This window comes from Pogoniulus pusillus, chromosome 1 (assembly GCF_015220805.1).
Source record: "Pogoniulus pusillus isolate bPogPus1 chromosome 1, bPogPus1.pri, whole genome shotgun sequence".
Taxonomy (NCBI): Eukaryota; Metazoa; Chordata; class Aves; order Piciformes; family Lybiidae; genus Pogoniulus; species Pogoniulus pusillus.
The window spans coordinates 3,558,346-3,579,216 of record NC_087264.1 but is presented as its reverse complement, the minus strand read 5'-3'; the positions used below and the strand labels follow the sequence as shown (position 1 = coordinate 3,579,216).

The 20,871-nt window shown below is 48.3% G+C and overlaps 1 protein-coding gene across 4 annotated transcripts in view; it reads right to left on the bottom strand.

Moving 5' to 3' along the window:
- Positions 1–2,064: 2,064 nt before the first annotated feature.
- Positions 2,065–20,871, bottom strand: part of KIAA0586 (KIAA0586 ortholog) — a 122,113-nt gene continuing 103,306 nt past the window's right edge. For all 4 annotated transcript variants that reach the window (XM_064151007.1, XM_064151267.1, XM_064151178.1 and 1 more), the window contains one exon: positions 2,065–2,440. In XM_064151007.1, coding sequence (XP_064007077.1) covers positions 2,295–2,440 — 146 coding nt within the window. In that variant the 3' untranslated portion in view covers positions 2,065–2,294. The remainder of the gene's footprint in view (positions 2,441–20,871) is intronic.

The window sequence follows — 20,871 nt, the reverse complement described above, 5'->3', positions numbered from 1 at the left end:
AAACAACCCAGCAGATTGGAAGAGTGCTTGGAACACAGCTTCATGCAGGAAAGCTGCTTCAAGAAGCCCTTGGTCTTGCCACTGCACTTTGTTATGCTCTCAGCTTTTCTAGTGCAACCACTTGATGCCTTGCTGCAGCAGCCTGCTGCAGGGTATAAGAACAAACAACATCTTCATCCTCCCCAGAAAGGCTGTTGGCTTTTAAAGCACTTCTTGTTTCAATTGCATGCTACAGAGCACAGCTTCACAGACAGCAGCATCAGCATAATCTCACAGACAGGGAGGTGGTGGAGTAGCCATCCCTGGAAGTGTTCAAGAATCACAGAGTCAACCAGGTTGGAAGAGACCTCCAACATCATCCAGGCCAACCTAGCACCCAGCCCTGTCCACTCAACCAGACCATGGCACTAAGTGCCTCAGCCAGGCCTTGCTTCAACACCTCCAGGGACAGCAACTCCACCACCTCCCTGGGCAGCCCATTCCTATGCCAATCATTCTTTCTGTGAGGAACTTACTCCTAGACTGGATGAGGCACTCAGTGCCATGGTCTAGTTGAATGGACAGGGCTGGGTGCTATAGGTTGGACTGGATGATCTTGAAGTCTCTTCCAACCTGGTTGTTCCTATGATTCTTCTGCTGCTGGTGTAAGAACATCTAGGAGGAGGTTTACCACAGGAGAACATTGGTTCATGGTACCAAAAGCTGAAAAGCAGCTCCCAGTACTGCTGTGTCATTTGCATTGACCTTGCAGTGCTGGATCAAAGGCTGGACTAGATAATCTTGAAGGTCTCTTCCTACCAAATATCTTCTGTGCTCCTGTACCTTTTCCTGGTTTAAAGCAATGTTGCATTTTGCATGAAGCCTGCCACACTTTCACCCCTCACCTAGATCTACTATTTACACATCTGTTGAGACAGTCATGAAATCAGCTCCATCTCACATGCTAAAGAGACTCCCTTTTAAGTTAAATGCTCTGGAAATTGCCAACCCTGAATGGCTGAAGCTCTCTCTTTTTCCATTTACCCTTGCAAATTCTGCAGCCAATCAACAGAACCTTGTGCTCAATGAGACCAAAATAAACCCAAGAGGAACTTCTAATCTTTATTACAGAGAGATTAAGTCAGAGCAGGTTCCATAAAACTAGAGAAATGAGAACTGCTCACAGTTTTGAGTACCTGCCACAACAAAGTGCCTCTCATTAAAAGAAGCAGAGCAGCTATACAGATGAAGCTCTATGCTGTGGTGGCACAAAAAATCCACCAAACAGAAGTATTCTTTTCCTAGCTTTTGAGAGGTATCTTCATGCCTTGGGTCTTTGGAAGTGGCACAATATATCCTCTTTCCCACAGATATCCCATGAAAAACTCAGACTGGATCAGGAAGAGAGCAAAAGTTGTTTGCCCTGCTCAGAGGAATGCTGCTTTCCTGCTTTTCCTTCCGGAACATGGCTAAATTCCTCTTTACATTTTGCTTGGATGCTGCTTTGGGCAGATCATAGAATTATAGAATCAACCAAGTTGGAAGAGACCTCCAAGATCATCCAGTCTAACCTAGCACCCAGCCCTATCCAGTCAACCAGACCATGGCACTAAGTGCCTCAGCCAGGCTTTGCTTCAACACCTCCAGGGACAGCGACTCCACCACCTCCCTGGGCAGCCCATTCCAATGCCAATCACTCTCTCTGACAACAACTTCCTCCTAACATCCAGCCTAGACCTCCCCTTGCACAACTTGAGACTGTGTCCCCTTGTTCTCCTGTTGCTTGCCTGGCAGCAGAGCCCAACCCCACCTGGCTACAGCCTCCCTGCAGGTAGTTGTGGACAGCAGCGAGGTCTGCCCTGAGCCTCCTCTTCTGCAGGCTGCACATCCCCAGCTCCCTCAGCCTCTCCTCATAGGGTTTGTGTTCCAGACCTTTCACAGTCCTGACATTATACTGAGCCAAACATTTTCATCCCCTCAGTGAGAGAGACCTCTGCCACGGGTTGTAATACCAATCACCTCCGCGTTTATCTGTACCTACCATGAATATCCAAATGGTCTTTATCAACTTCAACTCACAACAACTGAGAGAGAATTGCATTTTATTGGCTTAAAAAAATATTTGACATATTCACAGGCAGAATAACTGTCTAAATTCATAATCATAACAAAAATCCTAAGACAAAGCAGTAGAAAATAAACAGCCCCGAAAGACTGGCGATTTGCTGAAGCACCCAAGAATGTCACACTTAAGTCAGACAAATGTGCCAATGACTAAATCTTCAGGCAGCAACTGTCATGAAAAGCCATAAGCTTTAAAATGTGTCCTTCCCTGAAGAATCTGATGTGCTGTGTGCACTACTCACACTCTCTGGTTGGTTGTCTGTGTCCACATAAGGCAGCTTCACTGACATCTTGGCTGCAGAAACACCTGGATTTAAATGTGGACCAAGAGCATCTCCTAAAAAGAAGCCAAGAAAAACACATACAATTAGGGGGGGAAATAAATGCATTCTTTGCTGTCTACAACAAGCAACTAAATGGTAGAGAAGTCAACTCCATACTGCATCTCCCCATGGAGAGACAAAGACACAGACACCTTTATCGTTCACAGTCTTCAGTGCTGCTTTAGCCACCAGAGTTCTCTTTAACAAGTGACAAAGGGATTCATTTCTGTGCAGGTAGAGACTGGGTTTGGATTCACACAGAAACACCACACACACAAAAGCATGCCTCCAGAGTCACAGAATCAACCAGGCTGGAAGAGACCTCCAATATCATCCAGGCCAACCTAGCACCCAGCCCTAGACAATCAATCAGACCATGGCACTAAGTGCCCCATCCAGGCTTGGCTACAACACCTCCAGGGACAGACACTCCACCACCTCCCTGGGCAGCCCATTCCAATGCAAATCACTCTCTCTCACAACAACTTCCTCCTAACATCCAGCCTAGACTTCCTTGGAGGGTGCCTTGGAGAAAAGCCCAACCCCACCTGGCTACAGACTCCCTTCAGGTACTTGCAGACAGCAATGAGCTCTGCCCTGAGCCTCCTCTGCTGCAGGCTGCACACCCCCAGCTCCCTCAGCCTCTCCTCACAGGGCTGTGCTCCAGGCCCCTCACCAGCGTCCCTGCCCTTCTCTGGACACCTTCCAGCACCTCAACATCTCTCTTGAATTGAGGAGCCCACAACTGGACACAGCACTCAAGGTGTGGCCTGACCAGTGCTGAGCACAGGGGCAGAAGAACCTCCCTTGTCCTGCTGCCCACACTGCTCCTGAGCCAGCCCAGGATGCCATTGGCTCTGCTGCCCACCTGGGCACTGCTGCCTCATCTTCAGCTCCTCTCTCCCAGCACCCCCAGGTCCCTCTCTGCCTGGCTGCTCTCAGCCACTCTGTCCCCAGCCTGTAGTGCTGCTTGGGGTTGTTGTGGCCAAAGTGCAGAACCCTGCACTTGGCCTTGTTCAATCTCATATCCCATTGGCCTCTGCCCACCCATCCAGCCTGCCAAGGTCCCTCTGCAGTGCTCTCCTACCCTTCAACAGATCAAACCTGCTCCTAGCTTGGTGTCATCTGCAAACTTACTGATGCTGGACTAAATCCCCTTGACCAGATCATCAATGAAGATACTGAACATGTCTTATAGAGCTTGCACCACCACTGGCTGCTAAGCAGATGTAAAAGATCAATGCAGCACTGAAAAGTCCTCCTGATGGAGAACAAGGGCAGGGGTGGAAAATAACCTGTAGCCAGACACCAAAGATGTGAAGAGAGAAGGATCATGGGCCAGTTGCTGGATTTAGCCAGAGAAAGGAGACGAGCTGAATGAATTCATGGAGCAGGGGTAGAAATACATGAATAAGGCTACAGACACGAAATGAGAACAGGAGAAATGGCATGGAGGGAACAGTACAACACTTATAAATGTACAGAAAGAGCAGTTTGAGATTGTTTTTTTCTCTGGGCCAGCAGCTACAAGCATAAGAGACATGTATGAGTCTAGGTACAACAGCAAAGCCTCTCTGGGAGTTTGCATTTATTCCAATAAGCTCCCTTCTTCTGTGATAGATGAGGTAATTAAAACACTCTTTTCCTAATAAAAGCAAGAAGTTAGGGCTTTATTTTACCCCAGTTAATTATCTACCATGTCCCTCCAGTAGTAACCTGCTTTCATCTGACTTGTAGCAAAGCATGCTTCAAATGGCTGATTAAAACAACAAAACCCCAGTGCTAAAAGAAAAGTTTAACCTGCTGTTTTTCCTGCTAGAACAGCAGCCAACAGCCTAGGAATTCAAACACAAATGAGGAGGCCAAAGATATTAAAGGCAGGACATGGAGCAACCTGTGCCAGCCAGGCCTTCCTCTCCTCGGGAAGGCGCAGGTCTGAGGAGGTAGTAAGAGTGCAAGAGCAGTTTTGGTGAGCCCAAGGAATCAACATGTCACCTGCTTGCCACAGCTGCTTACACACTTTGCAAGCAGCAATGTTCATAGTTTCACTCAACTATCATAGAATCATAGAATCAGCCAGGTTGGAAGAGACCCCCAAGCTCAGCCAGGCCCATCTAGCACCCAGCCCTAGACAATCAAACAGACCATGGCACTAAGTGCCTCAGCCAGGCTTTGCTTCAACACCTCCAGGGATGGTGACTCCACCACCTCCCTGGGCAGCCCATTCCAATGCCAATCAGCAGCCCTGAGGAGTGGTCCAGCCTGGATTTGCCCATTCCAATGTCAATCATTCTCACTGTGAAGAACTCCCTCCTAACATCCAGCCTATACTTCCCCCAGCACAACTTGAGGCTGTGTCATAGAATCATAGAATCAAGCAGGTTGGAAGAGACCTCCAAGATCATCCAGTCCAACCTAGCACCCAGCTCTATCCAGTCAACCAGACCATGGCACTAAGTGCCTCAGCCAGGCTTTTCTTCAACACCTCCAGGGACAGCAATGCCACCACCTCCCTGGGCAGCCCATTCCAATGCCAATCACTCTCTCTGCCAACAACTTCCTAACAACATCCAGCCTAGACTTTCCCCAGCACAGTTTGAGACTGTGTCCCCTTGTTCTCTTGCTGGTTGCCTGGCAGAAGAGCCCAACCCCACCTGGCTACAGCCTCCCTTCAGGGAGTTGCAGACAGCAATGAGCTCTGCCCTGAGCCTCCTCTTCTGCAGGCTGCACACCCCCAGCTCCCTCAGCCTCTCCTCATAGGGTTTGTGTTCTAGGCCTTTCACCAGCTTTGCCACCCTTCTCTGGACACCTTCCAGCACCTCACTAGCTGGACAGCTTCCATCACCCCCAACCCAAATCCCTCTACAAAGCACAGCTGCCAGCATTTGGGTTGGCATGGGCCCGAGCAAAGCTAACACATGAGCAGCAAGAAGCCATGAGAACTCCCACATCTTCTGCACATGACTCAAAAAGCACATTTATGGTAACACCACCAAGATGTGCAAGCAACATATGTGCTTTGTTTTTTTTCCATGAGTGCTTCCATGAGCTTGGTCTGTAGCCATGTTTGAGTGATAAAAATAGGTTATTCAGAAGGAGAACTGAAGAAAATCCAAGAGTTTATTTGCTTAGATGTGAAGCTGACACACAGTAAAGATGTGAATGTGTAATGCCCAAGGAAACTCTGTAAATCATCCTAGATACTAAAGCAAACCTCCAACACTCCATCTAGTTTGATGCTTTCAAAGCTTTCCTTTGTTAATCATTTCCACAGTCAGTCATGTCACATTCCATGATGTCACTGTTTCAACAGCTGTTTTCAGGTTCATTAGAAAGAGAGGGAGGGACAAAAAGAAAGAGAGGGAAAGAAGAAAGAGAGGGAAAAAAGAGAGGGAAAGAAAAAAGAGAGGGAAAGGAAAAAAAGAGGGGAAAAAAGAGAGGCAAAGAAAAAAGAGAGGGAAAAAAAAGAAAGAGAGGGAAAGAAAAAAGAGAGGGAATAAAAAAAGAGAGGGAATAAAAAAAGAAAGAGAGGGAAAGAAAAAAGAGAGGGGAAAAAAGAAAAAGAGGGAAAGTAACAAGAGGGGAAAAAAAAAGAAAGATATGGAAAGAAAAAAAGAGGGGAAAAAAGAGAGGGAAAGAAAAAACAGGGTGGGAAGAAAGAGAGGGAAAGAAAAAAAAGAGGGGAAAAAAGAAAAAGAGGGAAAGAAAAAAGAGAGGGAAAGAAAAAAGAGGGAGGGAAAGGAAAGAGAGGGAAAGAGAAAAGAGGGGGGAAAAAGAAAGAGAGGGAAAGAAAAAAGAGAGGGAGAAAAAAAGAAAGAGAGGGAAAGAAAAATCAAGGGGGAAAAAAAGAAAGAGAGGGAAAGAAAAAAGAGAGGGAATAAAAAAAGAAAGAGAGGGATAGCAAAAAGAGGGGGGAAAAAGAAAGAGAGGGAAAGGAAAAAAGAGGGAAAAAGAAAGAGAGGGAAAGAAAAAAGAGAGGGAAAAAAAGAAAGAGGGAAAGGAAAAAAAGAGAGGGGAAAAAAGAAAGAGAGGGAAAGAAAAAAGAGGGGGGGAAGAAAGAGAGGGAAAGAAAAAAGAGAGGGGAAAAAAGAAAGGGAAAGAAAAAAGAGAGGGAAAGAAAGAGAGGGAAAGAAAAAAGAGAGGGGAAAAAAGAAAGAGAGGGAAAGAAAAAAGAGAGGGGAAAAAAAAGAGAGGGAAAGAAAAAAGAGAGGGAAAGAAAGAGAGGGAAAGAAAAAAGAGGGGGGGAAAGACAAAAATGGAGGAGGGGGAAGAAAAAATATTCTCTTATCCCAAAGTTCTGTAGTAACCTCCCAAGTATTTGTTTCTCTGGTGCTGAAAGGCTCGTATTAGCCTGTGCTCCTCCTAACACATACTCTGAAGTATTTTACAGATGTATTACAGTTCAGTTTTATGACAGCTATGAAATGGTGAAAGGACACAGAAATTAAAAAGAATTCCATCTATCTGCTCAACAGAAAAGTTACCAGGTCCTGAGTTATCTAAACATCATAGAATCACAGAATCAAGCAGGCTGGAAGAGACCATCCAGTCCAACCTAGCACCCAGCCCTGGCCAATCAACCAGACCATGGCACTAAGTGCCCCAGCCAGGCTTTGCTTCAACACCTCCAGGCACAGCGACTCCACCACCTCCCTGGGCAGCCCATTCCAATGCCAGTCAGCAGCTCTGAGGAGTGGCCTAGCCTGGATTTGTGCTTGGCATTGCCTCCACCCACCTGCAGGACCTTGCATTTGGTCTTGTTTAACCCCATGAGCTTGGCTTGTGTCCACCTCTGCAGCCTGTCCAGGTCCCTCTGCATGGATCCCTGCTCCCCAGCCTGTCTGCTGCACCACACAGCTTGGTGTCATCAGCAAACTTGCTGCGCTCAATGCCTCTGTCCATGGCACCCACAAGCATGTTGGACAAGACTGGTGCCAGGACTGATCCCTGAGTGATTCTGCTTGCTCCTGGCCTCCACTTGGCCATGGAGCCATTGACAGCCACTCTTTGGGTGCAGCCATCAAGCCAGTTCTTTATCTATCCAGTGCTCCACCCATCAAACCCATATAGGACACTGGAATGGGCTGCCCGGGGAGGTGGTGGAGTCGCCGTCCCTGGAGCTGTTCAAGGCAGGATTGGACGTGGCACTTGGTGCCATGGTCTGGCCTTGAGCTCTGTGGTAAAGGGTTGGACTTGATGATCTGTGAGGTCTCTTCCAACCCTGATGATACTGTGATACTGTGTGAGATATATTTACTGATATGGGTATCTTGCTTCTGTGTTGCATTCATGTAGTCCCTGACCAACTCTCTTAACAATGTGATATTCCATTTTATTTCTTCCCCCCACCAGACAACAGTTCATCACCAGTGCCAAAATGGTTTCATCTCACACATTAGCACTTCACCACCACAGATATGCAAATTGCAGTCGTGCTTCTAATTGGATATGCCCTAAAAATGGAATGGAAAACTCCTCCATATAGAAAGGAGTGCAAGGCAGGAAGGCAGGTAATGTTCCTCAGCTTTCCCCCCCCCCTCTCTTTAGAGGCTCTGGAAGCACTCAGAACAATTTTGCAATCAAGTACTTAGATGTATTTATAAGAATTTCCCTTGTTAAAATCCAATAACTGGAACATGTGACCTGAGGTGACCTCTAGTTCTCCAAACTCCTTCTCACTGTCTAAGAGAATATGTTCATATCAACTGTGAAAACTGACACTTGGGATAAGTCTGTCAGGGTCTTTGGCTGCTGGAAACCCAACAGTGACTGAAAGCATCTCAGTGACCTACTGCTGGAAAAGGCTGGATTTCGGGTTAGAGATGTTTCCTGTTCTTGGCAGTCTATAACAAATTCATGTACAGTACTGAATTTCCAGACCTCTGGTTCACAGAAACATAATTATTGGTGTGTTGGCCAGCCAGTGACCTGTAAAGGGAGTTCTTCTCTAAGAGGAGCTGTTGCACAGACAGAGTGTGATCTACAAGCCCAGAGCCTGGGCTGCAGCAGCAGAAGTGTGGCCAGCAGGGCAAGGGAGGTGATTCTCCTCCTCTGCTCTGCTGAGACCCCACCTGGAGTACTGCATCCAGCTCTGGAGCCACTATTGCAAGAGGGATGTGGAGATCATAGAATCATAGAATCATAGAATCAACGAGGTTGGAAGAGAACTCCAAGATCATCCAGTCCAACCTAGCACCCAGCCCTATCCAGTCAACTAGACCATGGCACTAAGTGCCTCATCCAGGCTTTGCTTCAACACCTACCTCCAGGGATGGTGATTCCTCCACCTCCCTGGGCAGCCCATTCCAATGCCAATCACTCTCTCTGGCAGGAACTTCCTCCTAACATCCAGCCTAGACCTGCCCTGGCACAGCTTGAGGCTGTGTCCCCTTCTTCTGTTGCTGCTTGCCTGGCAGAAGAGCCCAACCCCACCTGCTACAGCCTCCCTTCAGGTAGCTGTAGACAGCAATGAGGTCTGCCCTGAACCTCCTCTTCTTCAGGCTAAACAACCCCAGAGATTCACCAATTCCAGAAAAGGGCCACAGGGATGATCAGAGGGCTGCAGCACCTCTCCTATAAGGAGTTGGGGCTGCCCAGTCTGGAGAAGAGGAGGCTCCAATGTGACCTTCCAGGATCTGAAGGGGGCCTCCAAAAAAAACTGGGGAAGGACTTTTTAGGCTGTCAGGGAGTGACAGGACTGGGGGGAATGGAGCAAAGCTGGAGGTGAAGAGATTCATCCTGGCTGAGAAGAAGAAGTTGTTGATCATGAGAGTGGTGAGAGGCTGGACTGGGTTGCCCAGGAAGGTGGTTGAGACCTCATGGTTGGAGGTGTTTGAGGCCAGGCTGGCTGAGGCTGTGGGCAGCCTGCTCTAGGGTAGGGTGTCCCTGGCCATGGCAGGGGGGTTGGAACTGGCTGCTCCTTGTGGTCCCTTCCAACCCTGACTGATTCTGTGATTCTATGACTCTACGATCGTGAGTGTGCCCCAAATGGAACAGGAATTAAACAGAGCAAAGGGAGGTTTGGTTACCAATAACCAAATGGCAACAACCAGAAGAAAGAAAAATGTTTAAATCTTTCTTTAAAAAAAAAAAAAAATCTATTTAGCAAAATAAAAAGACTAAATAAGTCTGGCTTTGCAGCCAAACCAAAGCTGTGTGCTTTACCTTCTTTGAGTTGATGGTCTTACCTTAAATAAACGTTGCAATTCATACAGAGGTAAGGCAGTGAAAGGAGCTTGCAAGTGATAAAAGCTCTTTTCAAGACACTAAATAGGGAGGTGTTTGAAGGGTCAGGACCCAGGTTATTGTTTCAGTATAAAACCAGAACCATAATTACTATAATTACCTACATACTACTTCCTAAAATGTAAAAGCAACCATCACCCCCCAGCAGCTCTCCCTCTACTCTCTAACTGAAGCAGCTAACTTCTGGAGCAAGAATAAACTTCCCTGCATATATGAAAACAACTCCAGTGCACTTCCCTCATTCCTTTAATAGCATGGGTCGATATGAACAGCTTGTTTCTTCTCCTGCCAGATTCCAGCTGCTTCACTTTGTTTATTACTGACTTCAAAGTTTAAAAGACTGTCCTGGCTCAACAAATAACTTCCTCCAGATGGCATTAGCTCGAGTGCTCAGAGCACTGGGGATAGCACCACACCTGCAAATCTGTATCATCAAATCTGCAGTGACACTGTCCTTTTTATTCCTGGGTCATAGAATCATAGAGTCAACCAGGTTGGAAGAGACCTGCAAGCTCATCCAGTCCAACCAAGCACCCAGTCCCATTCAGTCGACTTGGCCACGACACTAAGTGCCTCGTCCAACCTTTTCTTGTAAGCTGCAGCACAGGAGGTTCCACCCCAGCACAAGGAGGAACTTTTTGACTGTAGGAGTCACAGAGCACTGGCACAGGCTCCCCAGGGAGGCTGTGGAGTCTCCTTCTCTGGAGACTACCAAGGCCTGTCTGGATGCATTACTCTGTGATCTGTGCTAGATTGTGCGGTCCTGCTCTGGCAGGGGGTTGGACTGGATGATCCCTTTGGGTCCCTTCCAACTCTTAATATCCTGTGAGTCTGTGATCCTGTGACCTCCAGGGACAGTGACTCCACCACCTCCCTGGGCAGCCCATTCCAATGCCAATCACTCTCTCTGGGAAGAACTTACAGGTGATCTTCAGAGTATCATACAATCAAGCAGGTTGGAAGAGACCTCCAAGCTCATCCAGGCCAACCTAGCACCCAGCCCTAGACAATCAACCAGACCATGGCACTAAGTGCCTCAGCCAGGCTTTGCTTCAACACCTCCAGCAACAGAGACTCCACCACCTCCCTGGGCAGCCCATTCCAATGCCAATCACTCTCTCTGGCAAGAACTCCCTCCTAACATCCAGCCTAGACCTCCCCTGCCACAACTTGAGACTGTGTCCCTTTGTTCTGTTGCTGGTTGTCTGGGAGGAAAGACCAACTCCACCTGGCTACAGCCTCCCTTCAGGGAGTTGTAGACAGCAATGAGCTCTGCCCTGAGCCTCCTCTTCTGCAGGCTGCACACCCCCAGCTCCCTCAGCCTCTCCTCACAGGGCTGTGCTCCAGCTTCATCACATCAATAAAGACATTGAACATGTGTCATGTCCCCATTTTGCTTCTTCCCTAACAAACAGAACAAGAACAACAAACTTCCATCTGAGATTTAGTTACAAAGACCATTAGCAGGGAAGAAGAGTTGTTAGAAATTCTTTATAGTAATCACTGTAAAGTAGAAGAACAACAAAAGCTCAAAGGTAACAGAGCTACTATCAGAAGAAACACTTTACCTACTCCTCTTACTTGTAAGTAAATATGTGAGATAAATACTTGTGCCAATATATGTCTTATCCATGTCTCCATGGATATCTACACGGTACCAAAGAAAAAATCACTTGTTTTCATACATGGTTGTATGGACAAGATGCCAAATATTGTAACCCAGAGGGTTGGAAGGCTGCAGCACCTCTCCTATAAGGACAGACTGAAAGAGTTGGGGCTGTTGAGCCTGGAGAAGAAGAGGCTCCCAGGTGACCTTCTTGTGGCTTTTCAGTATCTGAAGAGGGCCTACAAAAAAGCTGGGGAGGGACTTTTGAGGCTATCAGGGAGTGCCAGGAGTGGGGGGAATGGACCAAAGCTGGAGGTGGGGAGATTCAGAGTGGAGGTGAGGAGGAAGTTTTTCATCATGAAAGTGGTGAGAGCCTGGAATGGGTTGCTGAGGGAGGTGGTTGAGGCCCCATGGCTGGAGGTGTTTAAGGCCAGGCTGGCTGAGGCTGTGTGCAGCCTGCTCTAGGGTAGGGTGTCCCTGCCCATGGCAGTGGAGTTGGAACTGGCTGTTCCTTGTGGTCCCTTCCAACCCTGACTGATTCTATGATTCTAACCCATGAAGCAGCACTTTTAGCAAAGTCAAAATGATTTCAGGCTTGCTGGGCTAATATTTACTGATGAGAGCTGTGCATCTGATGAGAGCTGCGCATCCCATTTTTGATGCACAGCAATTTACTGATGAGAGCTGTGCATCTGATGAGAGCTGTGCCTCTGATGACAGCTGTGCATCTGATATGGTGCTGTGCATCTGATGAGAGCTGTGCATCCCATTTTTGATACACAGCAATTTACTGATGACAGCTGTGCATCGGAAGTGGTGCTGTGCATCTGATGTGATGCTGTGCATCTGATGTGATGCTCTGCATGCCTTTTTGATGCACAGCAATTTACTGATGAGAGCTGTGCATCTGATGTGGTGCTGTGCATCCCTTCTTGATGCACAGCAATTCACTGATGAGAGCTGTGCATCTGATGTATCACACAGTATCACAGTATTATTAGGATTGGAAGAGACCTCACAGATCATCAAGTCCAACCCTTTACCACAGAGCTCAAGGCCAGACCATGGCACCAAGTGCCACGTCCAACCTTGCCTTGAACAGCTCCAGGGACAGCGACTCCACCACCTCCCCGGGCAGCCCATTCCAGTGTCCAATGACTGTCCCAGTGAAGAACTTTCTCCTCACCTCCAGCCTAAATCTCCCCTGGTGCAGCCTGAGGCTGTGTCCTCTCGTTCTGGTGCTGGCTGCCTGAGAGAAGAGAGCAACCTCCTCCTGGCCACAACCACCCCTCAGGTAGTTGTAGACAGCAATAAGGTCTCCCCTGAGCCTCCTCTTCTCCAGGCTAACCAATCCCAGCTCCCTCAGCCTCTCCTCGTAGGGCTGTGCTCAAGGCCTCTCCCCAGCCTCGTCGCCCTTCTCTGGACACGCTCAAGCATCTCAATGTCCCTCCTAAACTGGGGGGCCCAGAACTGAACACAGCACTCAAGGTGTGGTCTAACCAGTGCAGAGTACAGGGGCAGAATGACCTCCCTGCTCCTGCTGACCACACCATTCCTGATGCAGGCCAGGATGCCACTGGCTCTCTTGGCCACCTGGGCACACTGCTGGCTCATGTTCAGGTGGGTATCAATCAGCACCCCCAGATCCCTCTCTGTCTGGCTGCTCTCCAGCCACTCTGACCCCAGCCTGTATCTCTGCACGGGGTTGCTGTGGCCAAAGTGCAGCACCCTGCACTTGGAGCTATTGAATCCCATCCCCTTGGACTCTGCCCATCTGTCCAGGCGGTCAAGGTCCTGCTGCAGAGCCCTTCTGCCCTCCAACCCAGCCACATCTGCCCCCAGCTTGGTGTCATCTGCAAACTTGCTGATGACTGACTCCATGCCCTCATCCAGATCATCTATGAAGATGTTAAAGAGGATGGGGCCCAGCACAGATCCCTGAGGGACACCACTAGTGACAGCTGCCAGCTGGATGTGGCACCATTCACCACCACTCTCTGGGTCCGGCCCTCCAGCCAGTTCCTAACCCAGCACAGAGTGTTGCCATCCAAGCCATGGGCTGACAGCTTAGCCAGCAGTTTGCTGTGGGGGACAGCAAACTGTGGTGCTGTGCATCTCTTTTTGATGCACAGCAATTCTGAGGGCTGCACTGGAAGGAGAAAGTACACTGCAGTGTCACTCATGTTACCAGGTTATAACAGTATTTCCAGTTCAGACTCATCTCTAACTATACTATGTGCATTTGCTATATAATTTAATGCTTCTGGAATTTAATAGCTTACACAGCTGAGAGTGGAAACATGGGAAGGAACTAGTGACATGGCCTCAAGATGGTAAAGAATGCAACATTCTCAGGAAGAAGCAGGACCAACAACAGCTTCTCAAATAATCCAATTGTTTGGAGAAGAATATTCTCCACTAGTTAGGAATGAGAGCTCCTGCACTTTTCCAGCCCCAGCCACCTTGGATCCAGATGCATATTTATGTTACTGTGGAGGTGTCCTTGCTCTGCTCCACCAGAAATGAAGCAGGAAGGCTCAAGCACATGCCTTTTTCAGGGCAAAGGCTCTTTTCTCATTGTGTAAATGCTTTGCTAAGCACAGGGTCCCCAGCTGCAGGTCAGACTCTGCCTTCCACTCAGAAACACAGAGAGCAAGAACAACTCTTCTTTTGAAACTCAAAACCAGACTGCCCCTTTCTTAGCTGGTTTCATGACAAACAAAAAAAGTCAGACTTAGGCCAAATTTCTAGGGCTGAGTACAGGAAAGTGATAGATTTACAATTAAAACACTTCAGTTGTTTCACAGTGATGGACTGACACGGGTAGGACTCGAGCCAAAAAATGTCTGGATTTAAAAGCATGAAGTCTACCGCTTGAGCTGAAAAAACACAAGTTCCATTCTCAAAGGCTTCAGCCAACTCATAAACCTCCATAAGTGGGCCACAGGCACCAGCAGAGACAGAGAACTGCATAGAATGAGTTCAGCTCAAGTTTTGACCTAAACTTGGCAAATTCCAGCTTCCTATGGTGTAATGTACTTACAGGAATTCTGCATACAAGCAGACAGAAAATAAACAGGCATCCACACATGCTCCTTTCTTTCCCCTGTTTGTTTGCTTAAGCCTTAATGTATATCCTAGCCAGAAATATTTCTGGCAAGAAAATAAATCCCTTGGTTAGTAGGAGAGGGTGGGACAAAGGCTAAGCAGCTAACATAGTTTTTTTTTCAAAGCAGAATATTTGAAAACCATTTTTTTCCTCCTCTCAAGTCTGAGCTCAAGGTTCAGTGGTTCTTCCAAAACGTGCTACATTCCCACCCACCACAACACCAAACCCAACAGAGAATCATCACACTATCACAGTATCACCAAGGTTGGAAGAGACCTCACAGATCATCAAGTCCAACCCTTTACCACAGAGCTCAAGGCCAGACCATGGCACCAAGTGCCACGTCCAATCCTGCCTTGAACAGCCCCAGGGACGGCGACTCCACCACCTCCCCGGGCAGCCCATTCCAGTGTCCAATGACTCTCTCAGTGAAGAACTTTCTCCTCACCTCCAGCCTAAATCTCCCCTGGCACAGCCTGAGGCTGTGTCCTCTTGTTCTGGTGCTGGCCACCTGAGAGAAGAGAGCAACCTCCTCCTGGCCACAACCACCCCTCAGGTAGTTGTAGACAGCAATAAGGTCACCCCTGAGCCTCCTCTTCTCCAGGCTAACCAATCCCAGCTCCCTCAGCCTCTCCTCGTAGGGGAGAATCAATATAGAATAAATCAGGTTGGAAGAGACCTCCAACATCACCCAGTCCAACCCAGCACCCAGCCCTATCCAATCAACCAGACTATGGCACTAAGTGCCCCAGCCAGGCTTGGCTTCAACACCTCCAGCAACAGCAACTCCACCACCTCCCTAGGCAGCCCATTCCAATGCCAATCACTCTCTGACAACAACTTCCTAACAACATCCAGCCCAGACCTCCCCTGCCACAACTTGAGATTTTGTCCCTTTGTTCTGTTGCTGCTTGCCTGGCAGCAGAGCCCAACCCCACCTGGCTACAGCCTCCCTTCAGGCAGTTGTAGGCAGCAATGAGATCTGTCCTGAGCCTCCTCTTCTTCAGGCTAAACCTCCCCAGCTCCCTCAGCCTCTCCTCACAGGGCTGTGCTCCAGGTCCCTCATCAGCTTCATTGCCCTTCTCTGGACACCTTCCAGCACCTTCCAACACCTCTCTTGAATTGAGGAGCCCAGAACTGGACAAAGCACTCAAATTGTACACAGTATTCACCAAAAAAACTAAAAGTAGAACCAGATTTTTCAAAATGCTAACAGAGAAACTGGTAGGGAAGGGCAGAAAGCAAGCATCTCCAAAGGCATTTAGCAATGAGACTGCAGAGTTTACTAAACAAATACTTCCTTTTGGTGCTGAAATCCTCCTCTGCCTCTTTAGATCTGGCATATTCTCCTCTGTAGAATATCTCACTGCTTAAGGAGTTTGTTCCCTGGCCACAATTCCTGCTGTTGTTTCCCAGCAAAGCACTTCCAAAATCCATGCAATGATCTTTCCAAATAACTACAGTAATTAGTAATACTTAGAAGGCACATGAAAAAATCAGTATGGCTTTTCCAGATGGGTGCCTGTGATTTTTTGGATGTGCAATTTGGCTAGGAGGAAATTGTCTTTTCTTAACTTCTAAGCACTGCTGTTGCTTGACTGCAGCCACTTTCCTGGGGAGGACTGAGATGATTAGTCTGTGGTAAACCTTCAAGCAGCAGCAGCAGCTTTATTTCAAAGTGAAAAAGTAGAAGGAGTTAGTCTGTTATGAGGCCAGAGCCTTTGTAAAGCACCATGAAATGTGTAGCTTGGGCAAGGGCTGGGGGGGGAGGAGTAATCTCTAAATCCACAGGAGACAACCTGGGTAAACAGCTGGTGGGATCAGGAGGATCTGACAAGTGATAATTAAAGCCCTGCATATCTGATTGTGTAATTAATATTTTATTTGTTCAGTGAAAACTCAGTGTAACCTCCATGCCAATCTTCTCTCATCGTCTACAAAACCACAGAGAATCAGGCAGGGTTGGAAGGGACCACATGGAGCAGCCAGTTCCAACCCCCCTGCCATGCCCAGGGACACCCTACCCTAGAGCAGGCTGCACACAGCCTCAGCCAGCCTGGCCTGAAACACCTCCAGCCATGGGGCCTCAACCACCTCCCTGGGCAACCCAGTCCAGCCTCTCACCACTCTCATGCTCAACAACTTCCTCCTCACCTCCAGCCTGAATCTCCTCACCTCTAGCTTTGCCTAGGGCTCCAGGCTACATATTTGTAAATGCCACTCTGTGGCTAAACTTTTCCAAGTTTCTTGATTCTCCTAAATGAATGAATTGCTCAGAGTCATAGAATCAGTCAGGGTTGGAGGGGACCACAAGGGTCATAGAGTTCCAACTTCCCTGCCATGCCCAGGGACACCCTACCCTAGATCAGGCTGCACACAGCCTCATCCTGCCTGGCCTTTCACTTCTGGGGATCCCAAAGACATTTTAATCATCGAATCACAGAATCAAGCAGGTTGGAAGAGACCTCCAACATCATCCAGGCCAACCTAGCACCCAGCTCTAGCCATGGCACTAAGTGCCCCAGCCAGGCTTGGCTTCAACACCTCCAGGCACAGAGACTCCACCACCTCCCTGGGCAGCCCATTCCAATGCCAATCACTCTCTCTGACAACAACTTCCTAACAACATCCAGCCTAGACCTCCTCTGCCACAGCTCCAGACTGTGTCCCCTTGTTCTATTGCTGCTTGCCTGGCAGCAGAGCCCAACCCCACCTGGCTACAACCTCCCTTCAGGTAGTTGCAGAAAGCAATGAGCTCTGCCCTGAGCCTCCTCTGCTGCAGGCTGCACACCCCCAGCTCCCTCAGCCTCTCCTCACAGGGCTCTGCTCCAGGCCCCTCATCAGCTTCCTTGCCCTTCTCTGGGCACCTTCCAGCACCTTCCAACATCTCTCTTGAATTGAGGAGCCCAGAACTGAAAACCATTAGAACAAATCCTTAGAGGTATATGAATATTTAACTAGTCAAAGTAGAGAAGTGCAGCTTGTGGTCATCTAGAAAAACATTCTTTCTTTGCACAGCTGCTTCACGTATGAGTGTATCTTATTTAATCTTTTGATGTAAGAATGCTTTAGTGACTCCATTATATGTGAGGAGCAACCTGCAAGGAGACAATTCTGCCCAGAAGCACCGCCTGAAGAGTTGGGCACAGGACTCAAGGTGAAGCCTGAGCAGTGCTGAGCACAGGGGCAGAATAACCTCCCTTGTCCTACTGGCCACACTGCTCCTGAGCCAGCCAGGATGCCAGTATCTGAAGTAAATCAAAGAACCCTTGGGGGGGGGGGGAGGGAGGGAAGCCAACAAAAAAAAAACCCCAAAGAACTCAAGTGATGGATAGTGGGAATTGACAGTGAATTCTTAGATAAAGTTGTTCAGATTTCCCTCAGGATGCAGAATCACTCAGTGCAGCCCTAGCAGCAGGACTGTCTCCACTGAGACCTCCTATCTGAACACTATTAATTGCAGCAACACTGCCTCCAGCTTATCTACATCGTACCACGGTGCTGAGACATAATGGCATTCACAGCCTACATGGGGGAGTGCAAAATAAATCACAGCTCCTTTTTCACTCTGAAGGCTTACATGGCCTGCTTTTATTCTTAAAGAATGACAGAGTAATTGACACGAGTAATTAAAGTGAAAGGAAGGCATTCAATCGTCCTACAGCGCCAACTGGGGCTGCACTGGGTTTGGAAGTGAGCATCTTCCTGCTCTTGTGAGGCAGGCAGACTGAGAATTCTGAGTGGGCTAGTTTGAGCCTAGCTAGAATAATGCTTTGGTGAGAGGCATTAGATGACAGGCTGTGAAAGGGAAACTATGGTGATGTCTGCTGCACCCATAGGCTTGCTGAGGCGTATGAGAACAAGAACACAAACATAGATAACAGAGTCGCTTTCTCCTTGGGGATGTCCTTCTCTCTCTGTAACCTGCCCTCTGTGTGACTGTGCTAGTTGGAAGCTAGCTAGAATGATTGGGTGAGAAGAACTAGATTACAGGCTGTGAAAGAAAACACAACCCTATGGGGAGAGGCTGAGGGAGCTGGGGGTGTGCAGCCTGCAGAAGAGGAGGCTCAGGGCAGAGCTCATTGCTGTCTACAACTACCTGAAGGGAGGCTGTAGCCAGGTGGGGTTGGGCTCTGCTGCCAGGCAAGCAGCAATAGAACAAGGGGACACAGTCTCAAGTTGTGCCAGGGGAGGTCTAGGCTGGATGTTAGGAGGAAGTTCCTGCCAGAGAGAGTGATTGGCATTGGAATGGGCTGCCCAGGGAGGTGGTGGAGTTGCCATCCCTGGAGGTGTTGAAGCAAAGCCTGGCTGGGGCACCTAGTGCCATGGTCTAGTTGATTGGCCAGGGCTGGGTGCTAGGTTGGATTGGATGCTCTGGGAGGTCTCTTCCAACCTGGTTGATTCTATGATTCTATGTCTACTTCACTCATAGGCTTGCTGAGATGGATAACAACAAGAACAAAAACATAGATAACAGTTGCTGCCTGGGCTTTGGGCTGAACTTCTCTCTCTCTCACTCTCTCTCACTCTCTAAAACCTAACCTGCCATCTGTGTGACTAATTAACCTGCTTCCTAACCCCCCTGGCCACCCTCTATACTACCTTAAACATAAGACAAGATCTGGGGTAAGGTAGAGAAGTGGGGAGAAAGCGGAAGGGTGGTTGGGAGCCCCTCCTGGGGACTCAGGTTTCTGGGAGGGCTGCTGTGTTTCTGTGTTACCTTTTACCTTGCCTATTGCTGTCTATAACTGTATCCATTGTAAATACCTGCTTGGATATTGTGCTAAGCTGGAAATATAAAGCTTCATTCAATTTCCAGAGAGGCTGAGTCTAGTCTGGATGATTTCCAAAGTGTGTGTGGGTTGGTTAACACCCCAACCACCACAGTGACTAATCCACCTGCTTCCTAACCCCCCTGGCTGACCCTCCAAACTACCTTGAAGCGTAAGGCAAAGTCTTGGGTAAGGTAGAGGGGTGGGAGGAAGGTGGAAGGGTGGTTGGGAGCCCCTCCTGGGGACTCTGGTTTCTGGGAGGGCTGCTGTGTGTCTGTACTACTTTTTAATTTGTATGCAACTGTAAATATTGTAAATCTCTGCTTGTATATTGCACTAAGCTGTAAATATAAAGCTTCATTCAATTTACAGAGCCACTGAGTCTAGTTTGGGTGATTTTCCAAAGTGGCAGGGGGGCAGGTAATACCCAAACCATCACACCACCCCTCTGGGCAGCCCATTCCAAGGTCTAACCACTCTCCTGCTGAAGAACTTCCTCCTCACATCCAGTGTTGTAGTGAGGGGATCCCCTAAGCAGATGATCATAGAATCATAGAATAAACCAGGTTGGAAGAGACCTCCAAGCTCCTGCAGCCCAACCTAGCACCCAGCCCTGTCCAATCAATCAATGGGCTGCCTGGGGAGGTGGTGGAGTCGTCGTCCCTGGGGCAGTTCAAGGCAAGGTTGGATGTGGCACTTGGTGCCATGGTCTAGCCTTGGGCACTGTGGTTAAGGGTTGGACTTGATGATCTGTGAGGTCTCTTCCAACCTTGGTGATACTGTGATACTGTGTGATACTGTGATACTAAGTGCCCCAGCCAGGCTTTGCTTGAACACCTCCAGGGACGGCAACTCCACCACCTCCCTGGGCAGCCCATTCCAATGCCAATCACTCTCTCTGCCAACTGCTTCCTCCTAACATCCAGCCATGTTCTTGTGTAAGTCAGTGTAGCAGCTAGGGCACATAGTGGGTTACTCTGGAGTCTCCTGCCTTCATATCCACTTGGCCTGGGCAGTTACTCCAACATGCTGCCCTTATCCCACCTTTGATAGGTGTTGTCTCTTTCACTTGGGATGCAGCTCTGACAACCTCTACTTATCAGACAGGTTCAGTACACTGCGTGTCAGGACTGAGCACATCATCTGCACATGCTTCCTGGGCATCACACTCCAGCCAGCTCTAGTATCTCCTCAGCTCTAGGGCTACAAGAAAAATTGCTAGGAATGTAAGAGAACAACTTCCAGTCAATCAGTGTAAGAAGTCACATAAAAGTGTGATGGAAAGCTTTGATGAGCTCTCCCTCCAACAGACAAAAGGATTTCCTGGTCAAGGAGGTTACATCCCCTCCAGCCACTGCAGCACCCAGACATAAATGAAGGCTAGGGGATGAGTATCAGGAAAAACATCAAAACCTTCCTGTACCACACAGCTCTTCAGGCAGTGCTTCAGGGCAGAATTTTCTCCTTGCAGGTTGCTTCTCACATATAATGGAGTCACTAAAGCATTCTTACATCAAAAGATTAAATAAGATACACTCACACATGAAGCAGCTGTTCAAATAAAGAATGTTTTTCTAGATGACCACAAGCTGCACTTCTCTGCTTTGAATAGTTAAATATTCACATACCTCTAAGGATTTGTTCCAATTGTTTTCAGTTCTGGGCTCCTCAATTCAAGAGAGATGCTGAGGCACTGGAATGTGTGCAGAGAGG